The following is a 16,272-nucleotide window of genomic DNA, read 5'->3' on the forward strand; positions in this document are numbered from 1 at the left end:
GCTTTTAGTTCTCCTGTCTCCCTCCCCTGAGGCTGCGAGTGGTGGAAGGGGGAAAATTAAGACACCAGGTGGATGCTTGGAGAGAGGTTAGGCTTGTGGCAAACAGGGCCACTTCAAGCCAGTCCCACTGTGGTTGGATGTTGTCTTTTTTTGGTAACGCCTGGCAGGAGGAAAAGAAAATGATACCAGTGCCTGGAGTAACCTTGGTGCCTGGTTTAGTGCTGTGTTGTCATGCTGTCTGAGAGCTGATGCAACATCAGTACTTTGAATAACATTGGATTTGGGGTTCTCACTTAACATTTTGTGAAACAAACTCATTCACTTTCTTGCTGAGAGCTGATAAAAGATTGCAGGGTTTCCCAACAATTTATTTATTTGTGACGACCTGCCATGATAACAACATCTGCCGCCACGTATTGATTTTCTATTTTTGGAACTGGACCATTCATTAGGAGCACTGTTGGAATATATATACCATTGTGTAATTCACTGCACCACACTCTCGGAGCACAAAGCGTACTCCGCACAGATGGAGGAGCAAAACAGCAGACGCAGAGAAGGTGAAAATTGTATATGAATCCCACAAACTTCCGCTGAGAAAAAAAGTGAAGCGAACTAATGAAAAGTGCAGCTAGCTGCGTTCAAGAGCCTGCAAAAACCTTGCAGGTTTACAGCTAATTTCCCCATTCAAGACAACTGTCCAGGGGGCTAATTCCTATATAACTCACCCATTTAAGTGTTAAGACTTAGAGTGACAAGTAGCTACCATGGCAACAATGCTGGTTAGGTGACGTAACCGAGATGTAACCCCAGATTTACAGAGTTTCAGTGTATTTCCAGTTTATGAAAGTTAACTGTAGCTTTTTGGTTGCCTACAAAATACTTGTTCAGTGTTTTGTGGTACTTAAAGACCCTCTAAGGAGTCGGATATTCAGTTTTTCTGTGAAGCACATTTTGTAAATGGTATTAAGCCTATTTTTTGATAGCTAACAATAGCATTAGCATTATTACAGTTAACCTTAGCTGTAAATGCACTGTGTTAACTAAGCTTGCTAAGATGGCGATGGCTAAAATGCCAAACTTGAGGCTTGTATGGCATCATGGTTCATACAATCTATGGGATAACATAATGAGGTATAACATATTGATTAGTGAGCTTTAGAGATGCTGGATGAAGCCATGCTTGCTGTATCCCTTTCTTTTAGTGTTTATGCTAAGCTAATGCTTGATCTTGCGACAGATTTAGCATACAGCCATGAGAGCGAATATGCCTTCTACCCAAAATTTCAAACTATTCCTTTAACTCCATAAAATGTCTTCAGTTCTGTCTAAAATGTCAGGAGAAGTAAAACCCGGCCTACTGAATCAACAGAAGAAATCCTCTGTGCAACTTCCAAAAAAGGAGCACAAACAAAGCCAATCAACCCAACAATCCGCTGCGATGCCAACCTTTGGTGTTGCTATAAAGGCTAAAAAGGCCCCATTCAATCAACGATAAGAGGCAGTAAGCAGGAAGACACTTGGTCTTCTCCCCTCAGACAAACAAATCTTCAAATAATACAGCGCCTTAGATGTTTAGGGGGCTTATTAATTCAAGACAAGTATTTAACTAAGAAATCTGTTTCTGTCTCTGCGTGGTTTGAAGGCTTTCCTCTTAACTGGATAAACATTCCAAATGGGAACAGTCCCCGAAGAGGAGCTGGTTTGAAAAGAGGAGACGTAAGAAGTGAACTGGGTCGCAGTTGGAGATTTAGTCAACCTGATGAATTAAACAGACTCTCTGAGGCAATAACACTCTACAACACCCACACAATTAATTTTGGAATTCATAAGAATCGTTCAGCTGAGCAGAGCAGTCAGTTTCAAAGTAATCATATTCTGGAGCTTTGTCACCCAGATTGGAGTTAATCTCATTTCAAAGTTGTAAGTCCTCTGTTCTTTCGCCCCATAAATCTAAATGAAGAACCCCCCAAATGTAGAATACTATACATCCTATACCTTCTCCTTGGATGGAATGAAGCTATTTCAATCAGCCAAGCAGTCTTGCGCGCCAAAAATCAATTGCAATTGGCCTCAACACTTCAGTCTCAAATTGGCTGCAAAAAAAGAAGCTGTAGCAAAAGCGAGCGGCAGTGGGCTGCAATGAAAAGGCCTTTTGAAAGTCAACCTGACATTAAACTGGCTTTTCTGTGCGCGGGCAGAGAGAGGAAGTGAGGGGAGCTGACAGAGGCGAGGTGAGGAGGACGGGCGGCAAGCCAGGACCTCGCATGCAGCAGGTTGACGTGCAGAGGAGAGCCGGGCCATCATCTCGACGGCACGGCAAGGGAAGGAAACAGACTGCTCGCACACATATGCATGCACCTCAAAGGGGGCAAAGATCAGATGTAACGTCCGTATATACACTGATTCAGCCGCACTGGAGGTGTACACACACACACAAACACACACATTGTGTGGGTAATAAGACAGCTAATAGCAGCCAAGGTCGGAGAGGCCGCTGCCCAGAAATCAGCCAGGCAGCAGCTGATCCTCCCAATGTGAACTTTACAGAGACAGAGAGAGTGATGGAGACGGGAAAACAGTTCAGTCTCAGAGGAGAGAGGGAGGGATCTAAACCGATCAATGTCACAGCCACAGCTCTTGAGCCCACAGTCAATATACACCACAATGTAACACTAATATGACATACCTATGGTGTATTTGTGCAAGCATTTCTGTTTGCCGCAGAGATCTTCATGGTCAATTCTAAACTGATCATCACTAGAAATCTGCTCTGATTCAAATACGTGTGCACAGAATATAATTAGGATAAAAACGGAAGATGACTGGAGACAAGAAAAGAAAATTCACACCAGTGCTTTTTATAGAGACAGATGTAATCGACAGAGAGGCATCAATGACAAGGAGGTAGAGTCATTCTTGTGTCATTTCTGCACTGCAGCCAGCACGCTAACAGCTGTCTCCACCATTAAGAAAACACTGATAAAACAGGTACCAAGGTCAAAAACAGAACAGACACAATGAGACAGAAACCAAACTCAGAGAAACATGAACAGACCATCTGTCTGCCTGCTACATATAACTCAAGGCAAAGGACTTATGACAGACAGATCCAGAAAAACTGTAAAGGATGATTTATCAACTGACCGTATCCCTTAGGTACAGTCGCTACCCCTGTCAGGCTTCCTGTTTGCATAGCGAACATAATGCAATCTACAATGAAAACACTGGCAGGTTTGCCACTCTGAAATATTGGGTCTCTGATTTCACACAGAGGTATACTAAAGCAGGCCTCAATTTCTAGCCAGCAAGCATTATTTTGTTGAGTGAAATGACGGCTTAATCAGCTGTAGCTAGCTGGCTACAGTAATTAACACTAACTACATGAGGTGGTTGAAAAAATACTTTTTAAGGCTGACTGATTTTAAAACAGAAGCGTTTTAAACATACAATTGATGGCTATATACAGTTCATGATTGTGCTAAAGGACTGAGGCTAGCTCTAGTAAGGAAAATGCAAGCTGTTTAGCTAACTGTTTTCCACCATTAAAAGTTGGCGATAGATTTTTATTGAACCTTTTTTGGGTTGTGTCATGTTCAATGTCACCAACGGGCGGGAAACTGGTTAATGAACAGTAGAAAGCAGCATGGAGGCCAGTGAAAATGTTACACTGGTTACTCCTAATATCTCTTACTTATTCAGTCTGTCTCAAACTAGGAGCCGACTACATTCTGAAGGATGTTTGAACGCTGCTTGGACAGAGACAGACAGTATTTTGTGGTGGCCGTCATTCCGTCATTGCATTGTGTCGGCAAAGGGGCTAAAATTAGCCCATCATATTTCCATCACTGCCGATCAAAGCTGGAGTAGATAATACATATGACGACTGCTATGAGTCTTTTGTCCCTGAGAGTGAATTCTGATTGTAACTTTTTCCAATAAATTCAAAAGCCAGATGTTTGTGGGTGTCAGTGGGTTTTCATGCAGTGGGAAAGGGACTTCATATTGTTCTAGCATCTCCCTGTTTGAATGCTTAGTTTACTTCGACATGCTAAAAGTTAGCTTTAGAAACAACATACGAGTAAGACTTCACTTTGACAAGAGAAAGGGCTTTAAGGATGAGGGAGAACTGATGAATCTGGCAAACATAACCCTATTTCTGGTGACAAATTTGGCTAGGGTTGCTGGAGTTTGAACTTCCCCAGGACCGACCAGCTAATGTAGCTAACATAACTCTTTCAGTCCATTAAATCATGAACCATTAGCTAATGATCATCATGAAGTCTTGGCCTTGGCCTTGGAAAAAGCACCACATTAGCCAGACGTGGCAACAGCTTACATGAGGAAAAAGATTGATTCCTTAGACCTCTGCTCAGGTTTTTTGGATTTGGAAAGGCGATAAAAAAGAAAACTAAGGTATGACTGGATATACCAAAGGGGGTAGGTTTCTTTTCAACACTGAATGGGGGGGCACATATAAAATTGGGGACTTGGGGTCCTCCCCAAGGAAATTTTGAGCGTCAAACACTTAATTTCCTGCATTCTGATTCATTTGTATGCATCAATTCTTGCATTTTCTGCATCGATTTATGGTGGAAGTGTCTTAAATTGCATCAGAAGAAATGGGTGGTGGGGGGGAACGCATGTTTTAAATACTGAGGGGATGTGTGGCCTACGTGCCCCCCTGAAATCTATGCCTATGTGATAATCACTGTTCTGAGATGGGGTTTAGCGAGCGGTCAATTCATATTTATAGGCACTGCTAAGTGTCTTTTTTTTATATCTTCAAAACAGTGAGCATCCTGGGTCTAAAATGCTTCTATTTTGTCCACTGCAGCGTTTCCTTAATCTAAAAACTTTGTGATACATTTTTCACTGGCGACCACTTCAAATGACAGCTTTCGGTGTTTTCAAATCTCATTTTAAAATGATATGCTTCCATCAAAAGGAAACACGTTCCGTAGGATTTGATGGCAAGCGTGGGTATGTAGCACAACAAAAAGATGTATAACATCTGCTGTAGCTACAGCGCTACTCCAAAGCCTGTGGGGCGTCTGTAGTGCTTTATCATCTTCAGACTTCCAGGCCACTGAGGCTGCTGCAAACACACCCAGAAATACAACATACAGAGGTGCACACGAGCATAAAAGCACACATATGCAACATCAGCCACAAATATGCATGTATCCTTGAATACACAATCTTGTACACACAAGAGGCAAACCCACACAGCATCTGGGGATATCTGGGACAGGTGAGTGTGGATTCAGGAGAGGGAAGGGTGGAAAAAAAAGAAAGAGACACATGTGGAAGAGAGATAAAGGTGGAACAGACTGCAGCACAGATAGAGGGAAGTGGGCTGCTGAAAGAAGGGGATATAAAAAAAACAGATGGAAAAGGAACGAGTGCGAGATAGATGAGAAAAAAAGAGGCAGAAAGTGAGATAAGGGTCATCACAGTGTGACCTGCTGTCTCTGGAAACAGTTCACTCTGCAGGAATGAGCAGGAGAGTGGAGGGGGAGAGAGACAATGATACAAAGAGGGGAAACAGGAAGCAAAGTAAACCAAATCAATTCAACAGAATCACAAAAGCATTTCCATTTAATTAAGGCACCACAAGACAAAAGCAGAGGAAAGGGGGAACAGAGGAGGTGGCCAGCACAGTGTGGACAATATTGTGACTGAACAGCCAGTCAAGGTCGAGCAATGGTGTCTACAAGCTTTCTGTCTGAAGACCTTTCACCCTTATCCTCTGTCACTGTCTGTCTTGCTGACATTGCTCCCGACCGTCGTCTTGCTGATAAACTCCTGAGAGTGTCCTCATTGACCTGGACTGGACTGTGATGCTTTTCAGAGAAACTGACCGGATAGCCACACTTTTTCGAGAGACAATTTTGTTATAAGTATTTGGCACTTAATGGAATTTAGGTCATGTCCACAAATGCGTCTTTAGTGCTTTCATATTGGCATTACACCCACACTAAGCTGGAGATTTGTGCAACTTAAATCTAGTGGTTTAGAAAACACTCTGCAAAGTAGACACAAGGTTTTAAATGACTGTTTATGCCATGTAGTGTGGAAGGAGCATGACAGCTTTTAGAAAATGCTAAGTGGGTAGGAATGACCGAAATAACCAAGTACAAAGTAGTATCAAAACTACTCAAGTCAAATGATACTAGATCAATTTTGTACCCACATCTCGGACAAAATGACAACTTGTGTAGTTTTGCTCACAGCCACTCACTGTTCTTCAACTTAATGCGATGTATGATTGACCCACTAACCCAGTCCAGCATGGTGTATTTGATGGAGCTGGTAGCTCACCGTGCCAGTAGGCCACCGAATGCGTAACGGTGGCATTCTACAAAACGGAGTGCTTTCATTAACATGATGGGAACCCTAACCCTTCGCAAAGGGTTATTTTTGAAAATGTCAATGTGATATCTTGCTAATAAGTTAGTGACAAGTTTTGGTACCAACCAATACTTATATTTGATGACTTGATTTAAGAATATAGGCATTTGTTTCTAAATACTCTTTAGCCATGCCAGTGGCATATCTAGACAACCGTTAGAATTATTGCCATGATTCCATGACCTTTACCTGAGAGTGCTGACAAGCGTAGTTTTCAACTGTCTAATGTTCCACTCGGTACATGTTGGTCACAATTATTTAAAACACATGTTTATAGGATTCTAATAGGGATGGGAATCGATAAGAGTTTTATGATACCCATGTCATTATTGACTTTGCACATCAGTGCGATTCTTTATCGATTCTCTTGTTGATTCCTGACCAATTTTTTGCATGAAAGGGGGAGCTGATGGCCGAGTTGAGCTAGTTGTAGCCTGCGAGTTACTTGTAGCAACAATCTGACTGTCATCATCAAAAATGGATGAAATGAGAGAATATCTCTGTACAGCAATTGTTTTATTCATGTTTTCTTAGTCAAAGAAAAAGTCTGCTAAGCCCACCTACGTGGCATGACTGTTACTATAACAAATGATATTTACCCTCAGTTACAGATGGCATTCACGCATAGAGTGTCAAAGCTTTGGACGGTTTCTTCCTCTTTGCCATGACTTCTTCTTGCTGCAAGTTTCCAGCAGCGTGGACACATGAGTTTGACATCATCGTTTTGCATTGCACAACTGTCTGACAAACATGCTGTCACTGATAGCAGGAACTTACAAGCTCTGAGGTACACAGTTCCAATGAATCGGACAATACGGAGCCAGTTCTCATATGAAACTGGTACTTGATTCTCATACTGAACTCTCATTGAACACTGTGTTGGTTAGAAAATGAACATCAGATGCTGTAAACTCTCAAATGCTGATATCAGTATCCTGTATGGGTGCGTATGAGACCACTGGAAAATATCACACATACATTATTAATGAGAGCACCTATATATGTGATCAGCTACTATATGCTGATACAGATAATTAGCATAAGACTGAGACGAATACAGCAGTGTCCAACCCCTTTTTATTAGATATTGGCAAGGAACCAGTTTGTTGTTTGCCAATCATCAGAAAACTAAAAAACAAAAGACAGCACAAATCATTTCTGTGCGGGCACATACAGGATGTGTCCTTAGTGTCATTATGAAACCACAAAGGGTTGAATTAAAAGGAATTATTCTCTGAGGAAAAACTGCCTCGATGTAGATTTAGCCTGATAAGGGTCAATCATCCCACAGAGAAATAGATTACACTGCAGAGCAAAACAAAGAACTGCACCACAACAATCTGTATGAGTCTCCACTGGTTACACATCCCCCACTGTGACTGTGTGAACGAGTATGTTAGGGGCCAATTCTATATTCAAGAATTAACAGGATAATTGAAGACAGAGACAACCACTGCCATTAGCTCTTAATGCTCTTAAATTATGCAGATATCCTTTAAGCAAGCCTTGACACTTTATTAGCCATCAATAATACATTAAAGATGTAAGATTTATCCTGAACAGAGTAGAACTACCCTTTTTTATTAGCATGTTAATAATAAATTAAGCACACTGGTTTTAGGAACTTAAGGGCAGGAAGAGGTAGTCACTATTAAAGTGAGCTTTATGGGAAAATGGTAGCCTTGAGGTAATATGATGCAAAGGGTCACCCACATAAACGCTCACACAAATCAATTTACACTTCCTTTATGGTCGATACATGCGAGCCTGGATTACAGCCACAGTACACAGATGCTGGACCAGTGCAGGCAACCGCTGTAAATGAGCACAAAAAAAACAAGTGTCTCTTGACGCATAAACAGCTCTCCTCACCCGCCAATCACAGTGATTGTCACCGGCAGACGCCCTTCGTTTATGAAAATAGCATGTCAGTCATTTTTCCCCCGGCCCACACAGATGACAGAAACACACACGCATAAGCACACACACTCTCTGCCACTACAGGAGCGCTACTGATCAGTTAAGCTGCTGAATTCCTAATAGGATATATCCCATTAACCTCCCTCACACAGGGATCACAGATTGATATCGAGGAAAAGGGGAACCACAACCACGCCAAAACAGGCCTGCTACAGGCACAGTGCTTTATAACGTTAAAGCTCACAAAACAGATTGAAAGCTTTGATTAAGAAAAACACAAATGCCATCTTGAAAGGAAAGAAAATCTCATTACCAAAAAACTCACTTCATTTCTTGATCTCAAACCAGTGCGCAAGTAAACCAGAAAGACATTAGCCATCGCCAGACAGACGAGCATTTGAAACCAATAATTCACGTCAAGCCTGTGTGAAATAATGGCCATTATAACGGCCATATGCATTCTGGTAAACTGGAAATCACTCAGCCATCTCCAAGCAGAAGCATCGGCTCCCTTCAGCGATCACGCTAGCCTACCACTGGAGTGGAAATGCAGGAACGCTCCCCCCAAGCTGCCTGTTTCAACAGTACTGTGAATGTGGACAGACGATCACAGCATATTGGTTTGTTTGTGTCACCGACTCCAATGGGATTCACGAGGGTATCCCCTGTGTGACAAAAAGCTGGAAGGAGGTAAAAAGAGGTATAATATTTTCATTTCCACAAAACATATCTCAGATGACACAATTATGTCTTTTTCTTGCGTCTGGCGGTGCTGGATCTAAACAAACAGACAATGTTTGTGTCGTTTGGGTGTTTTCTTTCATAATTGAGGGCTCCGTAATAAATAGAGCATGATTTAATTGAATAACACAAACGAACCACCGGTGGCATTCCTCCAACTCTGTCCTCACGTCTCAAGCCGTGTTTGTGCTACAATGGCTATTATTGTCAGGGTGAATCAGCAATGAATAAAACGCTCACTGAGCCCTGTCATATGTCACATGTCCATTTAGATTTATTTAACCCTTACATGATGCACACACCAGGAAACAGCTTGGTTAATTCCCTTGCTCTCTTTTCATTTTTTTTTTTTAATTTTCTGCATCTGTTCAAGCCACAAGGGATCCTCCTCCTCCAGTCTCCCTCCATGTTGAATGATTGCGTTGGTGAGTGTGTGTGCAAATGTGTGCGCGCACGCGGAGGAGAAAGGGGTGCTATCTCTGCAGATGGAGACGAGGCAGCGGGCAAGGAAGCAATTACAAGCTGGTAGGCTTCACCTCACCACGCCTCCCTCCCCCCACCCTCTCACATACATCGCCCTGGGGCTTGCTGCATTAGGGAATCATGGGTATAATGGTGGAATGGGCCTCGGGGCCCTCCTCCAAAACAACCTGCTAATCCCCTGTGGAGTGGGAGGTACAGGAGGGAGGGTGAATTTAGGAGTAACAGGGCAGGGCAGACGCCCCGACAATGAGTCCACCCCTGACACGCGCCAGCACCCTCAACCACCCCATCAACCCCCCACCCCCCATCAACCACAGCGACATCCCCCCATGGGAGGAACCAGTGAAACCCTCAGCCTCGACATTGGCCCTCCATCGCAGCCAGGCCTCTCCCATTCTGTCTGTATCTGATGCTGCTGGTTGCTTTTTTGCACAACACCCAAATAATGAGTTGTACACTAAACCAAGGTTTAAGAATTGCACACACATGGATGCAAACCAGCTCATTAAAACGGTTTAATTATGTGTCTAAATTATGATGAGCAATGACATGCTTGATTGGTTGTATCAGAGGGCCTTAATGAGGAGAAAGGCCTCACTCTCTGTCTGTCTGCAGCATTAACTGTACGTTTGCTCTAGACATGACACAATGCAGCCTCGAGTATGTTTTGTAATCAGTGATCGAGTCAGAGTGTGTTTGTCTTCAGTGACATTTGTGACAGATTGGAAAGATATTCTTGAGTACATCTGTCATCCAGCAATGTCAGATCATCAACTTCTCACTTTTTATCCTCGATTTATCCTCTGTTACCTGATGACATCATTTTTACGAGCAACCTCACCCATCTTTTGTTCAAAAACATGACTTTGATGTAACAGACTCTCCCTCTTGGCTCAATCTAATGTCTCCATATCCCAAGTCCATTTAGGAATCAGATATTAACATCATGTCATCAATCTTCCAACCTTCTTGCTTCAGGTTAAAATCCAGTAATCACCCCGCTGGTGGGCTAATGGGCGCCTTAACATCAACTCGCCGAGAGTCCATTCATATTTCATCAATGGCAGTGGCCCCCGTCCTTCCCGGGCCCCGCTTCGCTAGTAAGGCGAATCGACATCAAACGCCGCAACCTTCCAATTACACAGCGAGACCATTCTGATCTCATCTCGATTTGGCTCGAGATCAAATGTTCCTGCAAGGATCCAAGGATTTCCAAGCCCTTTTAGTTAGCCAGCCCCCCTGTCAAACGGGGATAAAATGTTCGCTGAAAGCACCTGGAGGAGATCACATTTAAAATGGCTGAGGTAGACACTAACTTGTACCAATATTTAGATATCACAGCAATTCTACAGCATGGATATTCATGAAAGGCCCAATAGGCCTGGGCATAAAAGTAAAAGCAGATGTGGATCAATGACGTTAATTCTACTGAGGTGTGATTTAGTTCAGTGTCATTTCAGGGAGTGTTCTGCTGTAAGACGTGGAGACCTGTGGAAAGGCAACAGCTGTTCCTCCTGGCATGAATAATTTAGGGTGGGATTCATTCTGAGGATCAATGGTCATTACTGGTGCGAGGCTATTTTGCCACAAGGATAAACATTTGGTTATCCTTTCCCTCTGCAAAATAAGTGAACTTGGAGACCTGCTTATGGAATATTTTACCTCATCAGGTGTAACAACACTGCAATAACCACATATATTTCAGCAACGGCACAATGAAAATGTCAAGTCTTTTATTTGATGGGATTACCTGATAAATACTGAATTATTCATGCAGGGCTACTTTAAAATTTTTTGTGTTGAGATTTAAGACGCCAGTATGCTTCATCAGAAGTGCTTGTCCGGAGGTAAAACAGCGTTAGAAACCCCCTTACCTCTGAAGCTGACACCTTCTGGTCGGTTTGTCGACTGGTTGGTCAATAAGCCACGACCACATTTTTACTGGTCGGACAATCACTGGTGTTACTTTCTGAAAACAAATAGCTGGAAGTGCCAGAGGGCTTTGGAGGCATGGTATTTTTTTAGATGCTCTGGTTGCTACCATACCGAATATCAGGAGCTAAAATTGTCAGCACACGATCAGCATACTTGCTTTGCCCTTGCTCTGGATAAAAGCAAAGCTGAATCACGTAAGGAGAGACGACGGACCGACAGGTATAGGTGTATTAATTTCCCATTCATTGCTGTTGATGACGGTTGGTCTTTGTGGTATTTTGCTGCATTCAAATGGGCTTGTGTTTAGCATGTTCACCAGAAAAGTTCCTACAAATGCCATTGTGGTAGTCATGATTTCGGAAGTGGGAATTTTCTGAGAGCTCCAAGTTCAAGACTTCGTGAATGACTCTAAACACTGGCTCACAAATTCCATTTGAACGCAGCATTTGTCCCACAATAAAAAGTGAGAGTGACGAGCGGTCGCAGTGTTTTACCCAAAGTCAAACCCTTTTCAACTCTTGCAGACCAGACAAATACGCTAAACATGCAGCGCTCAGCACAGAATAGACAATCAGCGTCTTGTCACGCTTCTGGTGTTCGTAGCAAAGTGGCAATACTCATCGCTCCCATTGCAAAGAATAAAAAAAAAATACGCTGGCCTCATGAAAAAAACGCTTTGGTTGAAAAGTAGGTGGGATTTCAGTTGACCAAGGTTTTGTTGGGTCGACTATAGCCCTACTTCCCTCACATCTTTCAACACAGGAACTGAAAGAGGGGCTCCCTTTGACAATATTTGTAGGTTTCCTAAAGCGCCATTATGACATCCACGCACCTTACGCAGTGGTTGACCAGCCGTGCAGAGGTAGATCTATTTCAGACCCTTTTTGTGCTTATTATGAAGACAGGAAAGACTGTCTGGACACATGCAGTTATTCCAGTATTTAAACTAAATTTAAATGAATACAAAGTCTCAACCATCTCTGTAATGTCTTCTCACCCCAACTTCAAGTGTGGCAGTTTGGAACAGCAATGAACACTTCTGCTTTATGACATGGTCAAGCAACACGTTATACGAACCAGTTGTTTTGTAGCATGGACCGACCCTTATTATCCCCCTAGAAACACTCAATAGTCTCTTTACAGTCTCCATTGATCCACTTAAACAGAATGAATGAATTCCTCTCCAGACAGTGATCGAGAATGTACAGTACAAACAAAACCAAAGACCAGAAGCACATCATCTACCTTTCTGAAAGTCACTCTGAAAAAACACTTAACCTGAAGCTGACACGTTGAAGTCGCTCTTATCATAACGGAAACTAATCTGTGCCTCCAAATGCTCCTTTGTGTGTGAGTGTTTGTGTATCATGTAACCAGAATTTCATAACAGGAAAACACCCTAGCTCCTTCCTAAAAAAGGACCAGGCCACAAAGAAGTGCACCGTTGCCAAAACACGTCTTTGAAAAGAAATCACAGCCAATTAAATTAGTGTTATTGCTCTTATTGAGAAAAAAAAGGGATAAAGAGACTTAATCCAATTAGCAGAGCCCACTCTTGCAGTTTGGAAACAATGGCAAGTATTTAGCCTTCAAAATAAATGTCTTCCTTTTATCCAGCCAAGTGAACTTTGACAGGAGGGGGTGGGTTTAATAGGCTAAGTGGAATAAATCTATTTTGCGCTATCAAAATATGTGCGCTGAGGGATTAAGTATAATATAACCGCACTCTCACTAAGGTCAGGTCTTTAGCACTTACATGGACATCGACAGGGAACGGAAACAAGTCTATATGAGGGGAAAATTCAGCAGTCAAGTGATCAGACCAGAGACTGTGACAGAGAAAGGCCAAAGGCTAGTTTCTGGTTCACTGTGCTTCACTGATTTAAGGTCGTGGTGGCAAGGTGGCACTTTTTTTTGGACAGTAAGCAACATTTAGAAGAGCCTTGGAGCAAGGATTATATTATGCAACCAGATACAGACAAGAAAGGAAGACTAAGGAGAATGTGTGTAATCCCTTATCATATCTGTGATTTTAAGAGGTTTTTACTGGCCACTTTTTTCCTGGCATCCTTGCAAAGATTACAAAATGATTATTGGCTGGTTTTCACGGTGGCTGTGGGATCATGTAGGGACCAGAGCATCACACACAGAGCAGACCAATATCTCTGGGGAATAGAATTATGAGACATTTAAGCCGCCTCTCAGCGCCCGCATCTCAATGAGCCCATTTTTTGCGGGTAAAGAAGAAATTCCAACCACACAAACAGGACAAAGTCAGTGTGGGATTTTTTATTCTCTCCCCCCTCTACGTTTGGCTTGGGTTGCGTTGTTGTCGCTTGTTTGTCTCACTTCAGTGTTTGATCCAGAGCCCCCGACAGCCTGGAACAATGCACTGAGGGAGACTCACATTTCCAGGACCTCTCAAGATCCACAGCAATCTCAATCCCCAAATACACACAAATAAATAAAATGCCTTTTCTTTGTGTTTTTCTGTGAGATTTGTATGTCTTTCGAAGAATTGGCAGAGGTTGCGCAAAATACACAGACACACAGCGACTGACTGGTGAGCAGCTGATTTTGCCCATTCAAACACATACAGCACAACAAAAGCAAAACACAAAGCCTCTGAGTCAAGATAACCTACTAGTTTATGATCTGACAATGCAAGAGGGAAATCACGAGTAGGAAAACAGAAATCAAAATGTGCCTGCTCATTTAGCAAACCATGGGGGGTCAGAGCGACAACCCTATGCTTTGCAATGTGGCAGTCAGATGAAACCCAAGCTCTCATCACGGGCTGTTTGAAACAGAGCTGATGCTGCCTTCCAGTGAAGGTAAAAAAAAAATCACTCATATCACAATCCGCTCTTCATTCCGGAGATGTTCACCTCTAGAAACCCATCCACACATTCACACATGCCCTACAGCTGAATGTGAGTGAGCGCAGAGGACAGCAGTTGGAAAACACATACAGGCAATAAACTTACCGACACCGTATTTTTCATGCTCCGTAGGTATCCACATGTTTACGGTCGGCGCATTTAAGTGAGTGGTCGGAATAGCAGCGAAATGCAAGGTTTGGGTGCTGGGTAACGCATTCTATTGGTGTGCTTTCCTCCAGTCTGTAGTAGGAGTCATTGTTTAGGTTACAGAGGGAGAAAGCGCTGCTGCTGCTGCTGCTGCTGCTGCTCGTAGTGGAAGTGGTACGGAGACTTGCTGCCTTCAGGTGCTGTCGGAAATATGAATAGTGTGAGGTCAGCGTACTTGGAGAGCCCAGCAAAATTAGATAATCTATTATTTCCTAACTTCCTGCCATAACAGTGCTGAAAAAATGAAAGCTGTACCAATCTTTGAGGTTTAAATCGACGTACTTAAACACTTTTGCTCGTAAATTAACCTTAAACTGTTAGTTCTTTGCTGTTTCATTACATATGCTAACGGTATATGATAAATTATGAAAATATTAAGGTCAATTTCCAACTGGAGGACAAGAAAACGTTTTCAATTAATAATTTAATTATTTAGCAAAAATTAAATAAATAAATAAATAAATAAATGTTGCTTTTTACAAACTAGCCTGCATTTCTAAATGAGGTAATGTTCTATACAAAAATACATGTAAAATGCTGTATGAATATGAATGAATATCTGTGTTCCACTTGTATTTTGTTCTTGTTTATTTTTATTTGTATTTCATTATTATTAAGGCTATTTCTGTCTTGTAGTTTGCTAGGTTGTATTAACACTGTAATCTCTATTCAGATGTCATATAACGTGCCTTTTTCTGACTGTAAATAAAACACAAAAATAGTACCATGCTAGCATTACATGTAATCATTTTTATTGCTGACATTTTTGTATGATTAGTTTTTCTTAATTTCAATTGGTGCCACTAAGGGCACATATTTAAACTAGCTCAGTCACTGCATGGGTCAAGCAAAAACATATTGACCACCATTATGTGACATAGCTATGTGTTAACTGAATGAAATAAGGTTGCTTTACAATAAAAAAAAAAACATTTGAAACAATAAATAAGCTAATACTAGTATGACTCAGTGAACTGCAGTCAGTACCTAACAGTAACTTAAGGCTAAAGAGCTAGTAGCATAAAAGGCTAACGCCACTAGCATTAGCCTCTTTTTGAAAGATGGGCTAGCTAGTAAGCTAACTTATATGTTCAAAGAAAATGCGTCACAACTAGGCTATTTTTCTTTCTCAGTATATCTCAGCCTTACAGAGGGGCTAGCCTACAAAAAAACACAGAGCTCCCAGTTTAAACATGCTAGCTTTTTGTTGACTTTTCCATCCTATTTTGATGAATTACTGGCAGACTAGACATGGGCTTATAGGCTAGCTTAGTAACACAACACATTTAATAGGACCACCACCACAGGTGCAGCCAAATCCCCCAAAACACACAAGATCAAATATTCAATGTAATTATAGTTATAAATTGATGAACACTTACATAATTTGACCCCTTCATCCTGCCATAGCACTGCAAAGTAACAGCCTGTTTCATTACTCCAAATACAGAGGATTCATGAAGACGTCCACTCCGAGTTTTTATTATTTTATATTACAGCCGCTTGAGTTTGCAGGCGGAAACTGAGATTTATTCAAACGAATATTAGAAGTCCCGAGGAGTACTTGAATGCAGCAGCATAGCCAGCGCAGCGAGATACGAGCGCAATGCATTCTGGGACTTGTAGTATAACCCGGTGACGTCAATGTGGATATGAATAACATTATCAGCATCTTTACAGCATTCAGAGT

At 42.0% G+C, this 16,272-nt stretch overlaps 1 protein-coding gene across 11 annotated transcripts in view; it reads right to left on the reverse strand.

Annotated features, from left to right (window-relative positions):
* The window catches only part of dock4b (dedicator of cytokinesis 4b), a 170,189-nt gene extending 155,537 nt beyond the window's left edge, over window positions 1–14,652 (reverse strand). For all 11 annotated transcript variants that reach the window (XM_078165406.1, XM_033614621.2, XM_078165405.1 and 8 more), the window contains exon 1: window positions 14,481–14,652. In XM_078165406.1, coding sequence (XP_078021532.1) covers window positions 14,481–14,517 — 37 coding nt within the window. In that variant the 5' untranslated portion in view covers window positions 14,518–14,652. The remainder of the gene's footprint in view (window positions 1–14,480) is intronic.
* Between the last annotated feature and the right edge of the window lie 1,620 nt (window positions 14,653–16,272).

The sequence above is a fragment of the Epinephelus lanceolatus genome, chromosome 23, assembly GCF_041903045.1.
Source record: "Epinephelus lanceolatus isolate andai-2023 chromosome 23, ASM4190304v1, whole genome shotgun sequence".
In the NCBI taxonomy this organism is placed as follows: Eukaryota; Metazoa; Chordata; class Actinopteri; order Perciformes; family Serranidae; genus Epinephelus; species Epinephelus lanceolatus.